This window comes from Eleutherodactylus coqui, chromosome 5, assembly GCF_035609145.1.
Source record: "Eleutherodactylus coqui strain aEleCoq1 chromosome 5, aEleCoq1.hap1, whole genome shotgun sequence".
NCBI lineage: Eukaryota > Metazoa > Chordata > Amphibia > Anura > Eleutherodactylidae > Eleutherodactylus > Eleutherodactylus coqui.
Window position 1 is genome coordinate 174,645,949 of NC_089841.1, and position 15,901 is coordinate 174,661,849.

Here is a 15,901-nt window from a genome sequence, read left to right on the forward strand (position 1 = left end):
AAAAAAAGTTTGGTATCGTAGCAATCGTACTGATCCATAGAATAAAGTTATCATGTAATTTTTGTTGCAGTTTGTGCGCCGTAGAAACAAGACGCACTGGAAGATGGCGGAATGTCTTTTTTTTTTTCATTTTACTCCACTTACATTTTTTTTTAAAGTTTTTCAGTACATTATATGGTACATTAAATAGTACCATTGAAAAATACAACTCAACCCATACAGAACAAGCCCTCATACAGCGACGTTGATGGATAATTAAAGGAGTTACGATTTTTTTAAGAGGGGTGAGGAAAAAACGAAAATAGAAAAAGAAAAGGGCCGCATCATTAAGGGATTAAACATGCGAAAAAATTGATAATCCAGAAAAAATGTGATGCCTGCAGCTATGTTATAGGGATGGTGGGTAGGTATATTAAAGCATTGTCAAAGTCCTCACATAACTACTGCTTAAGTTGGATAGGATGTGGCTATTGATCTGAATGGTCACTGGGCTCCACAAACCACACTATGCTCCAGTGACAAAGCTCAATATGGTCACAGAGAACATAGGAGGAGAGTAGTCTCAGTATTCAGTCCTGTAATTTTAAGCAGTGGGTAAGATGTAAGCTATGAAAAAGGGACAAACAAGCAGCGTCATGAATTATTACCATAGCCAAGTACCAGACATTCCTTTTATTTCGTGCATGGGAGCCCCCATATGAGTCCATCCGTAATTACAGATTAGTTGATGGAAACCACGAACCGCTCTTATATTTTACATTTAGTTATCAGACATTTTATATGGTTTAGCCGTGTGTTGTTTAAGGTTGATGTGCATGGAAAAGCCAGTAGGGTATTGGAATTCTTGCGTGAAAAGTATTTGCTGTAACCATTTATTTTCCATCCAGAGCATCGCGTTCAGGACACATCCACCATTGGCTCAAGCCATCGCTCTTTTCTGGACATTAAGGCTGGCTTCAATGCAATAAGTGAAAGAACAGTGAGTGCTCTTCTGACAGCAAGAGGTGAGCCTAGAAAAGACAGCAGAAACAAGGGCTACAGAGGATGCCAAGTGTAACGGCCTCTAACAAGTCCTCTTCTTTTAGGTTCTCGTACCCGTGCTTCTGTGCCTTTCTCTTCTTGTGAACAGAGTTCCTCTCCTCCATCATCTCTCAGCCTTGCTCCCACATCAGGACCAAGCCCTCGCAGGTTGCGATCCCCAGGAGGGGTCTCTCTCCCGGAAAAAATCAGTGAAGAGATAGGTGAAACATTCACAGGTAAATAGGATAGGTGTGCTGTACCTGTGTGGGTATATATGTGAATGTGTGTTGGGAGCTATATGTATGCAAATCATTGATAGACAGATCTTGGTCACCAGGCTTTGTATACTGTGTTGCACATGTTTTATGTCCTTGATGCTGGTTTAATTTTTATACTGTTTTTAAGCCTATGTTTTATATGTATCAACTAACGTAATGGTATTTATTATTTAGAAATTGAACTTATCGGTCATCAGGTAATACATTTTTTTTCCTGAAATGTGAAACCTAAACCTCAAGAAATTAACCAGGTTGGGGATAGGCCATCAATGTCTGCACCTAAAGAATAATGTCTGCATGTTATAGGCGTTGTCTATTTGCTGCAAAACGGCGAGATATGCAAATGATTAGAGTTGTGGGATGATTAGATGATCGGCCTTGCCACTTGAGGAGCTAAAAGTGGTTCCACCCTTTGCCTATAAAGGCTCTCAGAGGCTCCTTGTGCGTAGTGGACCTCTTTTTCAGCTTGTGTAGAGCTTGTTGACCATCAAACGCCTCTACAATGCAGTCATAGATATTTCACACAGTTAATAGTTGGGGGGGAGGGGGCATTATTGGAGTGCAAGAAGCTGGATGGTTGTATCAACGAAATGTTCGCCACCTCGGCAATTCTGGCCAGACTGTTCGGAAACTCAAAATGACTTTGACAGACCACCGGTAGAGTTGATGGCCTTATTTTCCAACAAGCACGAGCAGCTCCAACTGTATTATTGTCCGCCATCCAGAGACAGGTGGCACCACTGTTACAGATCCTTGTGTCTTTCAGAACCATTTACAGGTGCTTCGCTGAAAAATATTTGGTCTCATGACACCCATTACATGTACTGCAGCAACGACTATAGGTTTACTTTTGGCTGCGCTCGTGTCTGGAGACCTAAGGGCGAACACCTCAATCCTGCCTTTGCTGCAGAGTGGCACACTTACCCCATTGCGAGTGTGATCGTCTGCAGGGCATTCACATATGACAGTTGGTCACCCCTAGTAGTGGTACGAGTAACAATGACAGCTCAATGATATGTTCAGGACATCCTGTAGCCACATGTGTTCCTCTCATGGCAGGACTTCCAAAAGGTTTTTTCCGCACAAACACAAGGGTGTTACAGTACTCCACAACATTGCCATACTTCACAGCTTGCCCGGTCGCCAGATTTATCGCCAGTAGAACATGTATGGGACCATCTGGGATGCCAACTTCGACAGCCTACACTTTGAGATGATCTAGAGCAGTGTTCCCCAACTCCAGTCCTCAGGGACTGCCAACAGGTCATGTTTTCAGGATTTCCCCAGTGTTACACAGGTGATGTAATTATTGTCGGTGCCTCAGACATTGCCACAGGTGTTCTTACTATAGGATATCCTGAAAACATGACCTGTTGGTGGTCCCTGAGAACTGGTGTTGGGGACCCCTGATCTAGAGGCTCAGTTACAGCAAATGTGGAGCAATATGCCACAGGATACCATACAGAGTCTGTATGCCTCCATTCCCCCCGTATCACATACTGTATGTAAGCTAGAGGTGGTACAACGGGGTATTAGAGCCTCCATGCCCAACTGTATCACATCTTGTATCCAAGCTAGAGGCGGTACAACAGGGTACTAGAGCCTCCATGCCCGCCCGTATCGCATATTGTAATTAAGCTAGAGGCGGCTTAACAGGGTACTAGAGCCTCCATGCCCAACTGCATCACATCTTGTATCCAAGCTAGAAGTGGTACAACAGGGTACTAGAGTCTCCACGCTGACCATATGACCAATATATGGAGCATATGGAACAATATACTGCAGGATACCATATTGAACCTGTATGCCTCCATGTCCACCCGTATCACACCTTGCATCCAAGTTAGAGGCGGTACAACAGGGTACTAGAGTCCCCATGCCCCTCCTATCACATCTTGCATCCAAGCTAAAGGCAGTACAGCAGATTTTAGAGCCTCCATGCCTGTCTGTATCACATCTTGTATCCAAGCTAGGGGCGGTACAATAGGGTACTAGAGCCTCCATGCCCACCCGTATCACATCTTCTATCCAAGCTAGAGGTGGTACAAAAGGGTACTAGAACCTCCATGCCCACTGGTATCACATCTTACATCCAAGCTAGAGGGGGTACAACAGGGTACTAAAGCCTCCATGCCCGCCAGTATCACATCTTGCATCCAAGCTAGAGGTGGTACAAAGGGTACTAGAGCATCCATGCCCACCCGTATCACATCTTGCATCCAAGCTAGAGGTGGTACAAAAGGGTACTAGAACCTCCATGCCCACTGGTATCACATCTTACATCCAAGCTAGAGGGTGTACAACAGGGTACTAGAGCCTCCATGCCCGCCAGTATCACATCTTGCATCCAAAGTAGAGGGGGTACAACAGGATACTAAAGCCTCCATGCCCGCCAGTATCACATCTTGCATCCAAGCTAGAGGTGGTACAAAGGGTACTAGAGCATCCATGCCCACCCGTATCACATCTTGCATCCAAGCTAGAGGTGGTACAACAGGGTACTAAAGCCTCCATTCCCACCTGTATCACATCTTGTATACAAGCTAGAGGCGGTACAATAGGGTACTAGAGCCTCCATGCCCACCCATATCACATCTTGCATCCAAGCTAGAGGTGGTACAACAGGGTACTAAAGCCTCCATTCCCACCTGTATCACATCTTGTATACAAGCTAGAGGCGGTACAACAGGGTACTAGAGCCTCCATGCCCGCCAGTATCACATCTTGCATCCAAAGTAGAGGGGGTACAACAAGATACTAAAGCCTCCATGCCCGCCAGTATCACATCTTGCATTTAAGCTAGAGGTGGTACAAAGGGTACTAGAGCATCCATGCCCACCCGTATCACATCTTGCATCCAAGCTAGAGGTGGTACAACAGGGTACTAAAGCCTCCATTCCCACCTGTATCACATCTTGTATACAAGCTAGAGGCGGTACAATAGAGTACTAGAGCCTCCATGCCCACCCATATCACATCTTGCATCCAAGCTAGTGCAGTACAACAGGGTACTAAAGCCTCCATTCCCACCTGTATCACATCTTGTATACAAGCTAGAGGCGGTACAACAGGGTATTAGAGCCTCCATGCCCACCCATATCACATCTTGTATCCAAGCTAGAGGCAGTACAACGGGGTACTAGAGCCTCCATGCCCACCAGTATCACATCTTGTATACAAACCTAGAGGCGGTACAACAGGGTACTAGAGCCTCCCTACAAGTGTTCAGCTTTCTACAATAAATGATCCTTTTGCTCAGATACTGTAATCACTTATATCCATGTTACAATCACACAGAGAAAGCTTCATCTGATTCCGACAATTCCTTCCAAGTGCTTGGTTTCTTTTGACAATAAGTGTATATACATACTCAGATAAGTAGTTAGCGGCCAAATGCTCTACAGTGATGGTGGAATAATCCTGCAGGGACTCACCATACAGCTAAGTATGTAGAATGAAATAATATGCTAAATGACAAATATCCCCTTGTATTACACTGTTGAGTTATTCTTTTTCTGTGTCATTTAGGTGGCCCGGTATGTCTCAAATCAATCTCACCTCTTACAGAGACCAAGGTAAAATTCCATGCCATACCTATATTTATCATTGATTTTCAGTTTAAAGTTAATATCTGCAATTTACGGTTCTCTATTTACCCTTTTTTTTCAGGATTCACCCATTGAAGCAACCTTCCCTTCCACTTCAGTGTAATGGCATTTTACTCTGTAAGCTCGTACAGCTCCCTTTACAGTGCCATAAACATTGAAGAGCACACTTCAACAACCTCAGCAGATGACGGTGCTTTAACAAGTTATTTGTTTCCGCAAGAAACCAAAAAAACGTTGGGTATCACAAACCAGTCGATGCTTGGCCTCAGGCTGCTCGGTGGAATCATTCTGCTCCCTTACATTTCCCAGCTATGATTCCACTGGAACTTGGACCTCCTATATCAGTAGCTTTCATGTCTGCTAAATGATGGGGAAAGATACATTATACATATGTCTGGTCTTCTAGAAGTAGGGAAACCGGGTGTAATGAATAGGCCCATAAGAAGTACAACCCCAGTATGGGCGATTTACAGTCACAGTAAATATCAGTATTATTTCATTGTAAGATATGGATATATTTTCCATCCATACTACCAATACTTATTGCTAATGATTCCTAATGAGCCTAATATAGCCTGACAACTGTCCCTGCCCTCTAAATATAGCCTGGTATGGTAGCTTTACTACACGGCTATTAATACAGTTCTCTTATCTGTAGCTGCTCCAAATACTTAGGATTAGTATTTTTGGTAGTACAAATACAGCAATAGGATATTTAATTAACAGGATTTATATGTGAACGGTACTTGCTAGAAAAAGCCATAGAAGCATATCATGTTGCATTTCCAGTTTGAAGTATGCTAGCCATATAAACCCAAGGAATCTACTCTTAAAGGGAAGACATTATAGATCAAGTGCTATTCTCTCACCTCGGATAGACCGCTATACATATGCCTAACTGGATTAATAGAGGAAACTGGACTATAGCAGCCATACAGCTGAGACCTGGTAATGGCTCCAATGGTTTCAGACCGGAGTACGCAGTTATTAGAGCCAGGAAATCAATGCTGGGTTAACGTTTTATGGGGAACAGGTTCATAGACCTGAGTTATACGATTTGTCTCCGCTTCCGTGGAAGGCGATTTAATAAAAATGGCGCTTTTTCTTATCTCCATTATTGTGCCTTTGGTAAAAATCAATGTTCTTCCTGTTAGAGCTTGCACTTTTGTATGAACCATGTCCGTTTTCTTCTGCTAAACATGCAATAGCACATGTGCATGCCTATATGTAATGTAGGGGGAACGCTAGCCTATGTATTCTATGTAGTACGTATATATGTCTCTATATCCACATTGCCGTTTGTCCGCCCTCCTACATGTTATTTTCTGAGCTCAATAGAAAGGGTCTAACCTGATATGTGGAGATCAATAAACTCTGCCTGGCAGCCTGCAGCAGAAGCGTTTATAAAGAGATGTATTGATTGTATCCTCTCTACAGGAAACAATGAGATTTGGAGAAAAGGCAGGAGAGAGCCTTTGCTCTTTAGTTTTGCTGCAGTCCTTCAGGGGGGCTTGGAATGTATTCATCTCTGCTGGGTTCTGCCTGACATGGTACACCTATTTGTAACTAGATATTGTTCTTCATGCTTTGTTTAATGCTATTATGGTACATTCCTAACCCCGCTCTATTTTATCCCTTACACGATGGTGCAATCCCTGCCGGACAATGCTTTAGAATGGTACAGCCTGTTTGCATCAGATTGGCGCAGTCTCTGCCATTTGTTTATTTTGGAAGGAGTGGTAGCGATTGTCCCTCTGCCTTTACCACAAAATCATACAATCATTCATAGCGGCACTTTTTTCTTTTATATAAAGAGGTACAAGTAAACTTTTTTTTGAAAATGATGACAATGCAATTTAAACTGTCCTTATTCACCGTAGCGTCCGTTTATTTCTGACTGTGCCAGAGAATAGAAAGTCATTGAGTTCTATCGGCCTGAAGTATTATTATCACATGTATGCTGTTAGCATTGTGTAGTTCATTTTCTGATGTTTTTTTTTGTCTACCTTGTGTACGGTCTGTGGTTTGTCTTTTGGCACATTTTTTATTATTAAACGTATATGTCCGTCAGTCAATATTCTGCTTCATATTTTGCTGTGTTGGGTCTCATTTTGTAGAAGCTTTGACTTTTTATGCATTGACATGTTTTTTTTGTTTTAGTTTACGTAATAGTAGTTAAAATACTCCAATTTCTCTTTAGGCTGCCTGTCCACGGGCTTTGTGGTATCCTGTGGCGGATCTCCGCCGTCCGGGAGCAGGAGCCTGTGGACGGATTTCCGCGGTCAATCTATGTGACATATAGGCTGACCGCGGAGAATCGCGGCAATTCGCAGCATGCTGCGATTTGCCACCCGCGAGCGGAGAATCCCTATGGTTCTCCGTTCATGGACAGGGGGGCTGCGCTTTCCATAGCAATGCTATGGAAAGTGTGCATTACGTTCCCCGCGGCTGGATTATCGCCCCCAGGGAACGCAATGCAAAAACGTCCGTGGACAGGCAGCCTTAGTTTCATACACCTCAATTTTGAGAATATTCTAAATAAATGTGAGCACTCGTGATGGGCATCTCTTCACTTTTAGCTCACAGTAAGCACATTCAGCGTAACGGAGCGACAAGGAATAATGACAAATCGTTGGCTGTATCACTAAACAAGAAATCAATAGATATAGTTATATAGCATTTCATAGATTACAGGACAGAGAGTTCTATTACGTCGTCCTGGTAAGAATGTACCGGCAGCGCTTGTTACAATGTGCCATATAGCTTTAAACCATTATTGAGCATCGTCTATGAATGTATGTACCTCTGCCGTGTCCTTAAGGAAATGCTCTTATTTTTATCTGTCTTGCACAATGTAAATGTGTTCCCGTTTTTGAAGCTAAGAGGAAAGTACTCCATGCCTTCATTTACAAGATTAAAGGCCTCTTTGAAAATGAACATTGTGGGAAAAAAACATAAGATGGGAGTTATCTTCTCCTGTGAAGTTTTTACCAATTCTGCTTTTTAGTTCTACCTGACTCTGTGACAATGAGTCACAACTAGTACTGCTTCTGTTTAGGGCTCACTCCCATAAGTAGTTTCAGACCATCCCATAAGCAGTTTTGGTCTGCGCAGAGTATGCTCGTATGTACTGCTTATATTGGTCATTGTGGCGTTTTTTATGCGTGTGGAACATTAAGAAAAAAAACACAGGAAGGACCAAGGGATTTCCCCTTCCATCGTGTGCATATGCACATTGAAAACGTATGTATCCTCCATATTTACTGCATATTTTTAGCGCTTCCATAGACTCGCATAGCTGATTTTGGTTCGTAATATGGACCAATATATGACATCCTGCAACTTTTTTTTTTCAAATGCATGTTTGAACACCCCAATGCCAGTCAATGGGGTTTCAGAACTGCATATTACGCGTGTGAAATATACGCGTGTAATACACAGAGTAAGGCCTTAGTCAGACGGGCGTTTTTAGCCGCAATTTGCGCATGCGTCCGGCGATTTTATAAAACCATTGCTTTGCAATGGTATCGGACACATGAGCGCTTTATTATGCGCTCGTCCGATAAATTATAGAACAGAAATCGCAGATCGCACCTATCTGCGATCTGCGATTCCTGTTCTCTTCTCTATATGCGCTCAATGGGGCCGGCGGCAGCAGCGCCGACCCCATTGAGAACATATAGAAGACAAATCATTCTTCTCTGCCACAGCTGTAACAGCTGTGACAGAGAAGAACGATGTTTGCCCATTGAATTCAATGGAGCCGGCAATACAGCCGCTCCATTGAAAGCAATGGGCTGCCGGCGTGCGCGGGGTGAATTGTCGGGAAGGGCTTAAATATATAACCCCTTCCCTGCAATTCATCCTAAAATGTGTTAAAATAAAAAAAAATTGTATACTCACTTTTCCGCTGCAGCCGGAGTCCAGCCGCGGCCGCTGTCAGTTCTCCTGAACTGCTTCTCGGCACTAATCAGCCGGCGGGGCTTTAAAATCCCTGCCTGCTGAATGATCTGCCTCTGATTGGTCACAGCCCTGACCAATCAGAGGCAGGTTTCACTCACACACCCATTCATGAATTCATGAATGGGTGAGTGACTGCTGCCTCTCAGCGCTGAGCCAATCAGGGGCAGGTCTGACTCACATCCATTCATGAATTCATGAATGGGTGTGAGTGAGACATGCCTCTGATTGGCTCAGCGCTGAGCCAATCAGGGGGCAGGTCTGACTCACACCCCCTTCACACCCACTGCAGGACGACCGCGTGGAGCTCCGGCTGCCGGGAGAAGGTGAGTATATATATATTTTTTATTTTTACACATTTTAGGATGAATTGCAGGGAAGGGCTTATATATTTAAGCCCTTCCCGACAATTCATCCCGGGCTCGCCCGCAGCGCATTGCTTTCAATGGAGGCGGCTCTATTGCCGTCTCCATTGAATGCAATGCGCTGGACAGCTCCGGCCCATTTCTAATGAAACGCGGCTAGGAGCAGATTTTTGGGCGACTTGCGCGCATCGGTCACGCGATTTGCGGATGCGCATCCGTCATGCGATCCGCAAATCGCGTGAAAAAACGCCCGTGTGACTAAGGCCTAAATACGCTTGTGTCAGCTCCAATAGAAATGTATGGGAGCCTCCGGTGTATTTCAGTCAAAGATAGGGCAAGACCAATCTTTGGACCGAGCGTATAAAATTGGTGACCGAAAATGGTCGGCAAAATGCTATTCTTCCCAGCACAATTTTTTTATGTGACTAAAAATCAGCCATCTGAATGAATACATTGGAATCCAATGCTTGAGGTGGTTGCAGTTTTTGCCCGGTTTTTGGATGCAGCTAAATAGCTGCATGTGAATAAGGCCTTAGGCCTCATGTCCACGGGGAAAATCGGGCCCGCTACGGATTCTACATGTAGAATCTGCAGCGGGTCCCTCCTGCCCCGCGGACATGAGCGCTGAAAATACAAATAAATGAGAATAAACTCACCTCCCATCCGCTCCGTTTCTTCTCTTCGCGGCGGCGTCATCTTCTCTCGTCGCGGCCGGATCTTCATTCTTCGGCTCCGCGGATGTGCATGATGACGTCGGTGACGTGCCCCGCGCATGCGCCGGGCCGAAGCAAAATGATCCGGCCGCGTCGGAGAGAAGATGGCGCGGCGCCGAAGAGAAGAACCGGAGCGTGTAAGTAAAATATGATTTTTGTGTCCCGCGGATCCGGACGGCTTCCATAGGCTTCAATAGAAGCCCGCGGGAGCCGTCCCCGCGGGAGACCCGCATGAAAATGGAGCATGGTCCAGATTTTTTCATGCTCCATTTTTTTTAAAATCACTTTTATTGACGATCCGCGGGTATTTATCTACCCGCGGGTGGTCAATGCATCCCTATGGGGTGCGGATCCGCGTGCAGGTAATCCGCTGCGGATCCTAAATCATATTTTGCCCGTGGACATGAGCCCTTAGTGCCATGGAACCGCTAATATGACTGTATTAAAGTAATGTCAGTTTTGGTAATATGGCCTATGCAAAAGCGCACTCAAATCTCCTGACTCTCCTGCACACAATGGTGGATGACCTGGAGGATCTGTCTTGTCGTAGTAGAAGGAGGCCACTTTGAGGACGCTATCACATAGGCTTATCTATGTGAATATATAATACTAAGTAGCCACTCCCCACAACATGCGGTTGGTATGTGAGTGGTTGTTCATCAGTATATTGCACCTGTACAGTGCTCCTCTATATAGCAATCTGCCAGTCTGCATGCTGAGGGATGTGATGTGTATACCTGCCCTTGTATTTGTATCAGTATATACGTAAGTATGACTGCTGGTGGTGATTTTTGATAATTTACCCAGTAGGAGCTGTGTAAAGAGAAAAGAGGAGAAGACCTAGGGCTGAAACCTCGGGAACTCCAACAGCAAGGCAAAGAGGAGTAGATCCAGCAAATAATACACTAAATGAAAAGTTAAAGAGCTAGGTAGAAAACCAAGAGAGACCAATATCCTAGAGACCTATAGAGTGCAGCATACTGGAGGGAGTTGGTGATCCACAGCGTCAATCAGATTTAGCCATCAGGAGATCATTTGACACTTAAATAAGGGACATTTCTGCAGTTTGTCGAATGCAGAAACCAAAGTGTAAAGGGTCAAAAAGAGATATTGGAGAGTAGACCAAGCGTTCTAGGAGTTTAGATTTGGAGGGGAGAGTAAAGGCAAGTCAGTGGTTAGCAGCAGAGGATGGATCAAGGGATATTTCCTTTTGGTAATGAAGCCTACTTGTATAATCTTTAGGCTGGGTTCACACAGGGCGGATTTGCCGCACGGAATTTCGCTGCGGCAAATCCGCCCACGGCCGCTAATCTCGGGATTAGCCAGCCATGTGGACGAGATTTCTGAGAAATCTCGTCCACACGGGACGGCCAATCCGCTGCGGTAAGTCCGGCTGAAACCGCGGCTGCCGCAGCCGTGGTTTCAGAATATGCAGCATGTCCATTCTATTTTTCTTTCCGCTGCGGCCACGCTCTCCTCTATGGGAGCGCCGGCCGCAGCGAAAGAGCGAGCGGCTGGGCCGCTTCAAAGCCGCCGCGGCTTAAACCGCGGCGGTTCTCCCGGCGGAAGTCTCGCGGTTTTTGCTGTGGCCAAACCGCAAGATTTCCGACGGGAATCTGCCCTGTGTGAACCCAGCCTTAAAGTGGCTCCAAAGTAAAGGCAGTTATACACACAACGATTTTGCACAAAATGAGTTCAAAAAGTCGAAACTGAGCGAATCGTTACGTGTAAACGCAGGCATTCGTGCACTATTCGTTCACTTGTCGTTTACCGCTGGTTTTTAGCCAGCATAAAAATAGTCGTCAGGCCACTCAAAAGACGTTCCATTTGAATGGAATTCGTGCAGACTTTCGGCGGCTTGCTGACTTTGCCTTTGGTACATAATGAGACTCATTCTGAGAGAAGACAATAAAATCTACCTGCCAGATAATCCCTCCCATAAACACACACCAACCTGAGCAAACAACTGCTACTGAGTTTACTTTAGCTAATTAGGTAAAAGATGATTTAAAGTCATTATCTGTGCATGTAATTTTAGCAAAAATGTCATCAATTCGTTCAGTTGTTTGACCGTTTTAGCGAAAATCGTTGTGTGTAAAAGGGCCTTTAGCGCAGAAGAGGCTTTTTTATTAGCTCATTGGGGTAAAATAGATCATACATAAGGAATGCTGATTATAGACATTGGATGAAAATTTTGAAAAACAACTTCTGACAATGCAGAGATAAAAGTGGTCAGATACAAATTTGAGGAAGAAAAAATTACTACACCAGGTTTAAAAGAAGAAAGAAAAATGCCACCCCAGGTAGTGAATAAGTACTTGCCAAAAAGAAGTCAACACAGCTCATTAACCCCTTAAAGACACGGCCTATTTTGGGCTTAAGGACGCAACGATTTTTGGCGGATTGTAATCTCCATTTTTCAAAAGCCGTAACGTTTTTATTTTTCTGTCGACGCCAAATAAGGGCTTGCTTTTTTGCGTGGCGAACTGTAGTTTTTATCGGTGCCATTTTTTGATACCTAGACTATATTGTAAAACTTTTATAATTTTTTTTATGATCGCAGGGAGAGAAAACGCATCAATTCTGCCATAGATTTTTTTTTTTCTTTAAAGCGTTAATTATGCAGCATAACTGACACACTACATTTTTTTCTGCGGGTCGGTACGATTACAATGATACCAAAATTCTTATATTTTTTTTAGGTTTTTCCACTTTTCTGCAATAAAAAACCATTTTTTGGAAATCCTTTTTTTTCCTAAATCACTGCATTCAGTGATATAACTTTTATTTTGCCATGGACGGAGCTCTCTGAGGGCTTATTTTTTGCGAGACAAGCTGTAGTTTTTATTGGTACCATTTTGGGGGTACATACGGCTTTTTTGATCTCTTTTATTGGGAGGCAAAATGCTAAAAATTAGCATATTGCTCAGTTTTTTAGCATTTTTTTTTTACGCTTTTTGCCGTGCAGGATAAAAAGCGTGCTCAGCTTATTGTACGTGTTGTTACGCACACGACAATACCAAATATGTGGGATTTTTTATGCTAATATGAGGAAAAGCCCCCGCCCCCCCCAAGTTTTTTTTTACATTTTTATTTTTTGTACATTATTTTCATTTTTTTTTTTTACACCATTTGTGTCCCTCTGGGGAACTTACACCATGCCAGCTCTAAACGCTGTGATATGGCATTGCAGGACATCTCTCCTGCAATGCTTTATCGCTTATTACAGCGATCATAGGCAGTGGCCTGTAGGTGGCGTTCTGTTACCATGGCAACCTGCCAGGCTCTCTGCGATTATATAATGAGAGCCCGGTAACATCACAGGGAGCGCGTTCCCTCTGGGAACCCTTCCCATGCCACGATCTACATAGATCGCGGCAGGTAAGGGGTCAGCAGCGGGGGACACATTTCCAATACTGGATAGCGCAAGATCTCTTCTGATCACGTGCTATCCACATGACGTAAGGGTACGTCGAGTTGCAGGAAGTACCCCGCTGCCAGGATGTACCCTTACGTCATATGGAGGGAAGGGGTTAAAGAGATTATTTGTCGGGAGTCGGCATTGGTGACAAATGTATGAGGGCAAACAATGCCCAATTGTCAGCTGATACAGTCATAATTAGTCGTTTCAGCCAATAATTCTGCAGTGTCTAGATCCCCCCTCAGGCTGCCATGTTGTGGTAGTGGTTACAGGTTTATATATCCAAGTTATTTTGTAAACACTGTCATTTAAGGGCTGCTTCACACAGACGTATGCATTTTTGCGCACGCCTCAGTGCAGCGTATCTGCGCTATGTACGTATATCGGCATATTTTACTATGCGTTTTGCGCATGCTGGGTGTGTTCATTTGCTTGCTGTAGATGAACACGCCCCTATTTAGATAGCTATTTAGCCTAATATGTTCCATATGTGTTCTTTTTTTTTTTACGGAATTGCACAGCAGATTTGCGCACCTCCCATAGACTTCTATCGGACCTTTGGTGCACACATGCGCACAAAAATAGAGCAGGTCCTATTTTTTGCATGATGAGAAATACGTGCGCAAAATCGTGGAAATGAGATCGAATCCATTGACATCAATGGGTTCTATTCCCTGGGTATTGCACATGTAAATTTTCTGTGTGAAGGAGCCCTAAACATGGATAAGCAGAACTTTTCGGTTCTGACAAAATGTGTATACCCAGACTACATATAGTGTTAAAATAGACTTAAGGGCATGTTTTTGTGCTGGCTCTATATGTAAACAGCTGTTGGTTGGCGCAGCGCCAGCGCCTGTGTGATCATCTCACATGGTGTCTATTATATTAAGCTTCTGTTATCTAAATGTGTGTCTACTGTGTGAAGGTTATTTCACATTTTTTATATTCCATAGTCCCTGTTTTACTGATAGTTGGCGGAATCACACTGAGCCGGGAAGACAATAACCATTCACATTCCTTAAATAATCTCTTCGTTATTGCTGAGTTACTCTAAAACCCAGATTACACGGAACGATAATTGTTCAAACGGACAAAACTAAACGATAATCATGCAGTTTAAACACAAGCCAGCAAATGAATGATGAGTGCGAATCGTGAGCTTTTCGCTCATCGTTCAGTTGCAGCCGGCATATAAACCAGAACTGGCTTGGGAACATATGTGCACCACTCAGCATGCAGGCGGCCAAATGCCAAATGAGGGAGCCAGTTACAGTATCAGAATGGTCTGTCACTTTGTATCTACTCTGCAGGAGTATACACCAAGTAGCCACCCCCCTTTATATTAGGAGGCTGTGTGAGTGACTGTCTCATCGGTGTCCTCCACAGGTATAACTGGCTCCCTCATTTTGCATTTGGCTGCTTGCAGATATTTGGCCTCCTGCATCAGTAAGTATATGGCCATTTTCAGGGATTGTTTCTTTTTATATTTCGCTTTCTGTGATGCAGAACTGGCTTGGGCACTTATTATGCTGTTTAAACACTGATAGTTTAGTGTTTCACATAGGAATGTGCAAATAAGGAAGATGGAGCAATACCTCTGTAACACCACCTACTGGAAGGCAGCATTCTTGCAATTCAATGTTAGACTCTTTAGACAAGCCTTATAACAATGACTGGGAATTGAAAACCAAGCCAGAATACCATGCACAGACAGCTGTTTGGGGTTTTTGCCCCTCATCAGTGTGCAATAGGTTTCTGGCTTGGCTAGTGAAAGAAGCCTAAGAAAAAATACCCTTCCTGAGCCACATCTATAGGCCTCTCACTAGCCAAGCCAGAAACCTACTGCAGACTGACGAGGGGCAAAAGCCATGAAACAGCTGTCTGTGTATGGTTTCTGGCTTTGGCTTATAACTCCTAGTCATTGTTCTAAGACTTGTTTAAAAAGTCAATGTTAGACTTGCAGAAATGCTCCCTTCCAATAGGTGGCGCTGCAGGGGTATTGTTCTATCCTCCCTATCTGCGTATTTCACAGAGGAGCTTGCATGGCCTTATAAGTCTCTTCACTCACCTCCCAGGTGCTTTGCTTAAGGAGATACAATACCCTTTCTGACCCATATAGGAATGTGAAACACTGAAGGATGAGTGCTCGGGGACTGCATGATACGCAATGAGAATCATGTAGTCTGAACGGGTTGCCTGAGCGAGCTGATGATTAAGTCACTAGCGCGTTCCGTCGAGCAAACAAGAATCATGAGATTCTCGGCCCGTGTAAAATCACCAGAGGGTTGTGATCATATTTGCATCTGCCGCTCCGTTCAGAACCTCTGGCGCAGTTCGGGCGCAAAATCGGGATGGTGCGCTATTTTATCTGGTAAAATGCCAGGCAGCATGATGGAAACCCAACATACCTCATCATAGTGCATGGGGTCCCTCAAACGCTGTTTGTGTTCATCATACTCCACATCCAGTGCCTCCGTGTTTGCTGATTGGGTCCTGTAATGGAGCTGAACACTAAGTCCAATATTAAACAAGAGGC

The 15,901-nt window shown here is 44.2% G+C and overlaps 1 protein-coding gene across 1 annotated transcript in view; it reads left to right on the plus strand.

Moving 5' to 3' along the window:
• The window catches only part of ARHGEF40 (Rho guanine nucleotide exchange factor 40), a 78,963-nt gene extending 71,982 nt beyond the window's left edge, over positions 1-6,981 (plus strand). The window contains exons 19-22 of the mRNA XM_066603743.1: positions 888-1,004; positions 1,086-1,256; positions 4,827-4,873; positions 4,968-6,981. Of these exons, the coding sequence (XP_066459840.1) occupies positions 888-1,004; positions 1,086-1,256; positions 4,827-4,873; positions 4,968-5,009 (377 nt within the window). The 3' untranslated portion in view covers positions 5,010-6,981. The remainder of the gene's footprint in view (positions 1-887; positions 1,005-1,085; positions 1,257-4,826; positions 4,874-4,967) is intronic.
• The last annotated feature ends 8,920 nt before the right edge of the window (positions 6,982-15,901 follow it).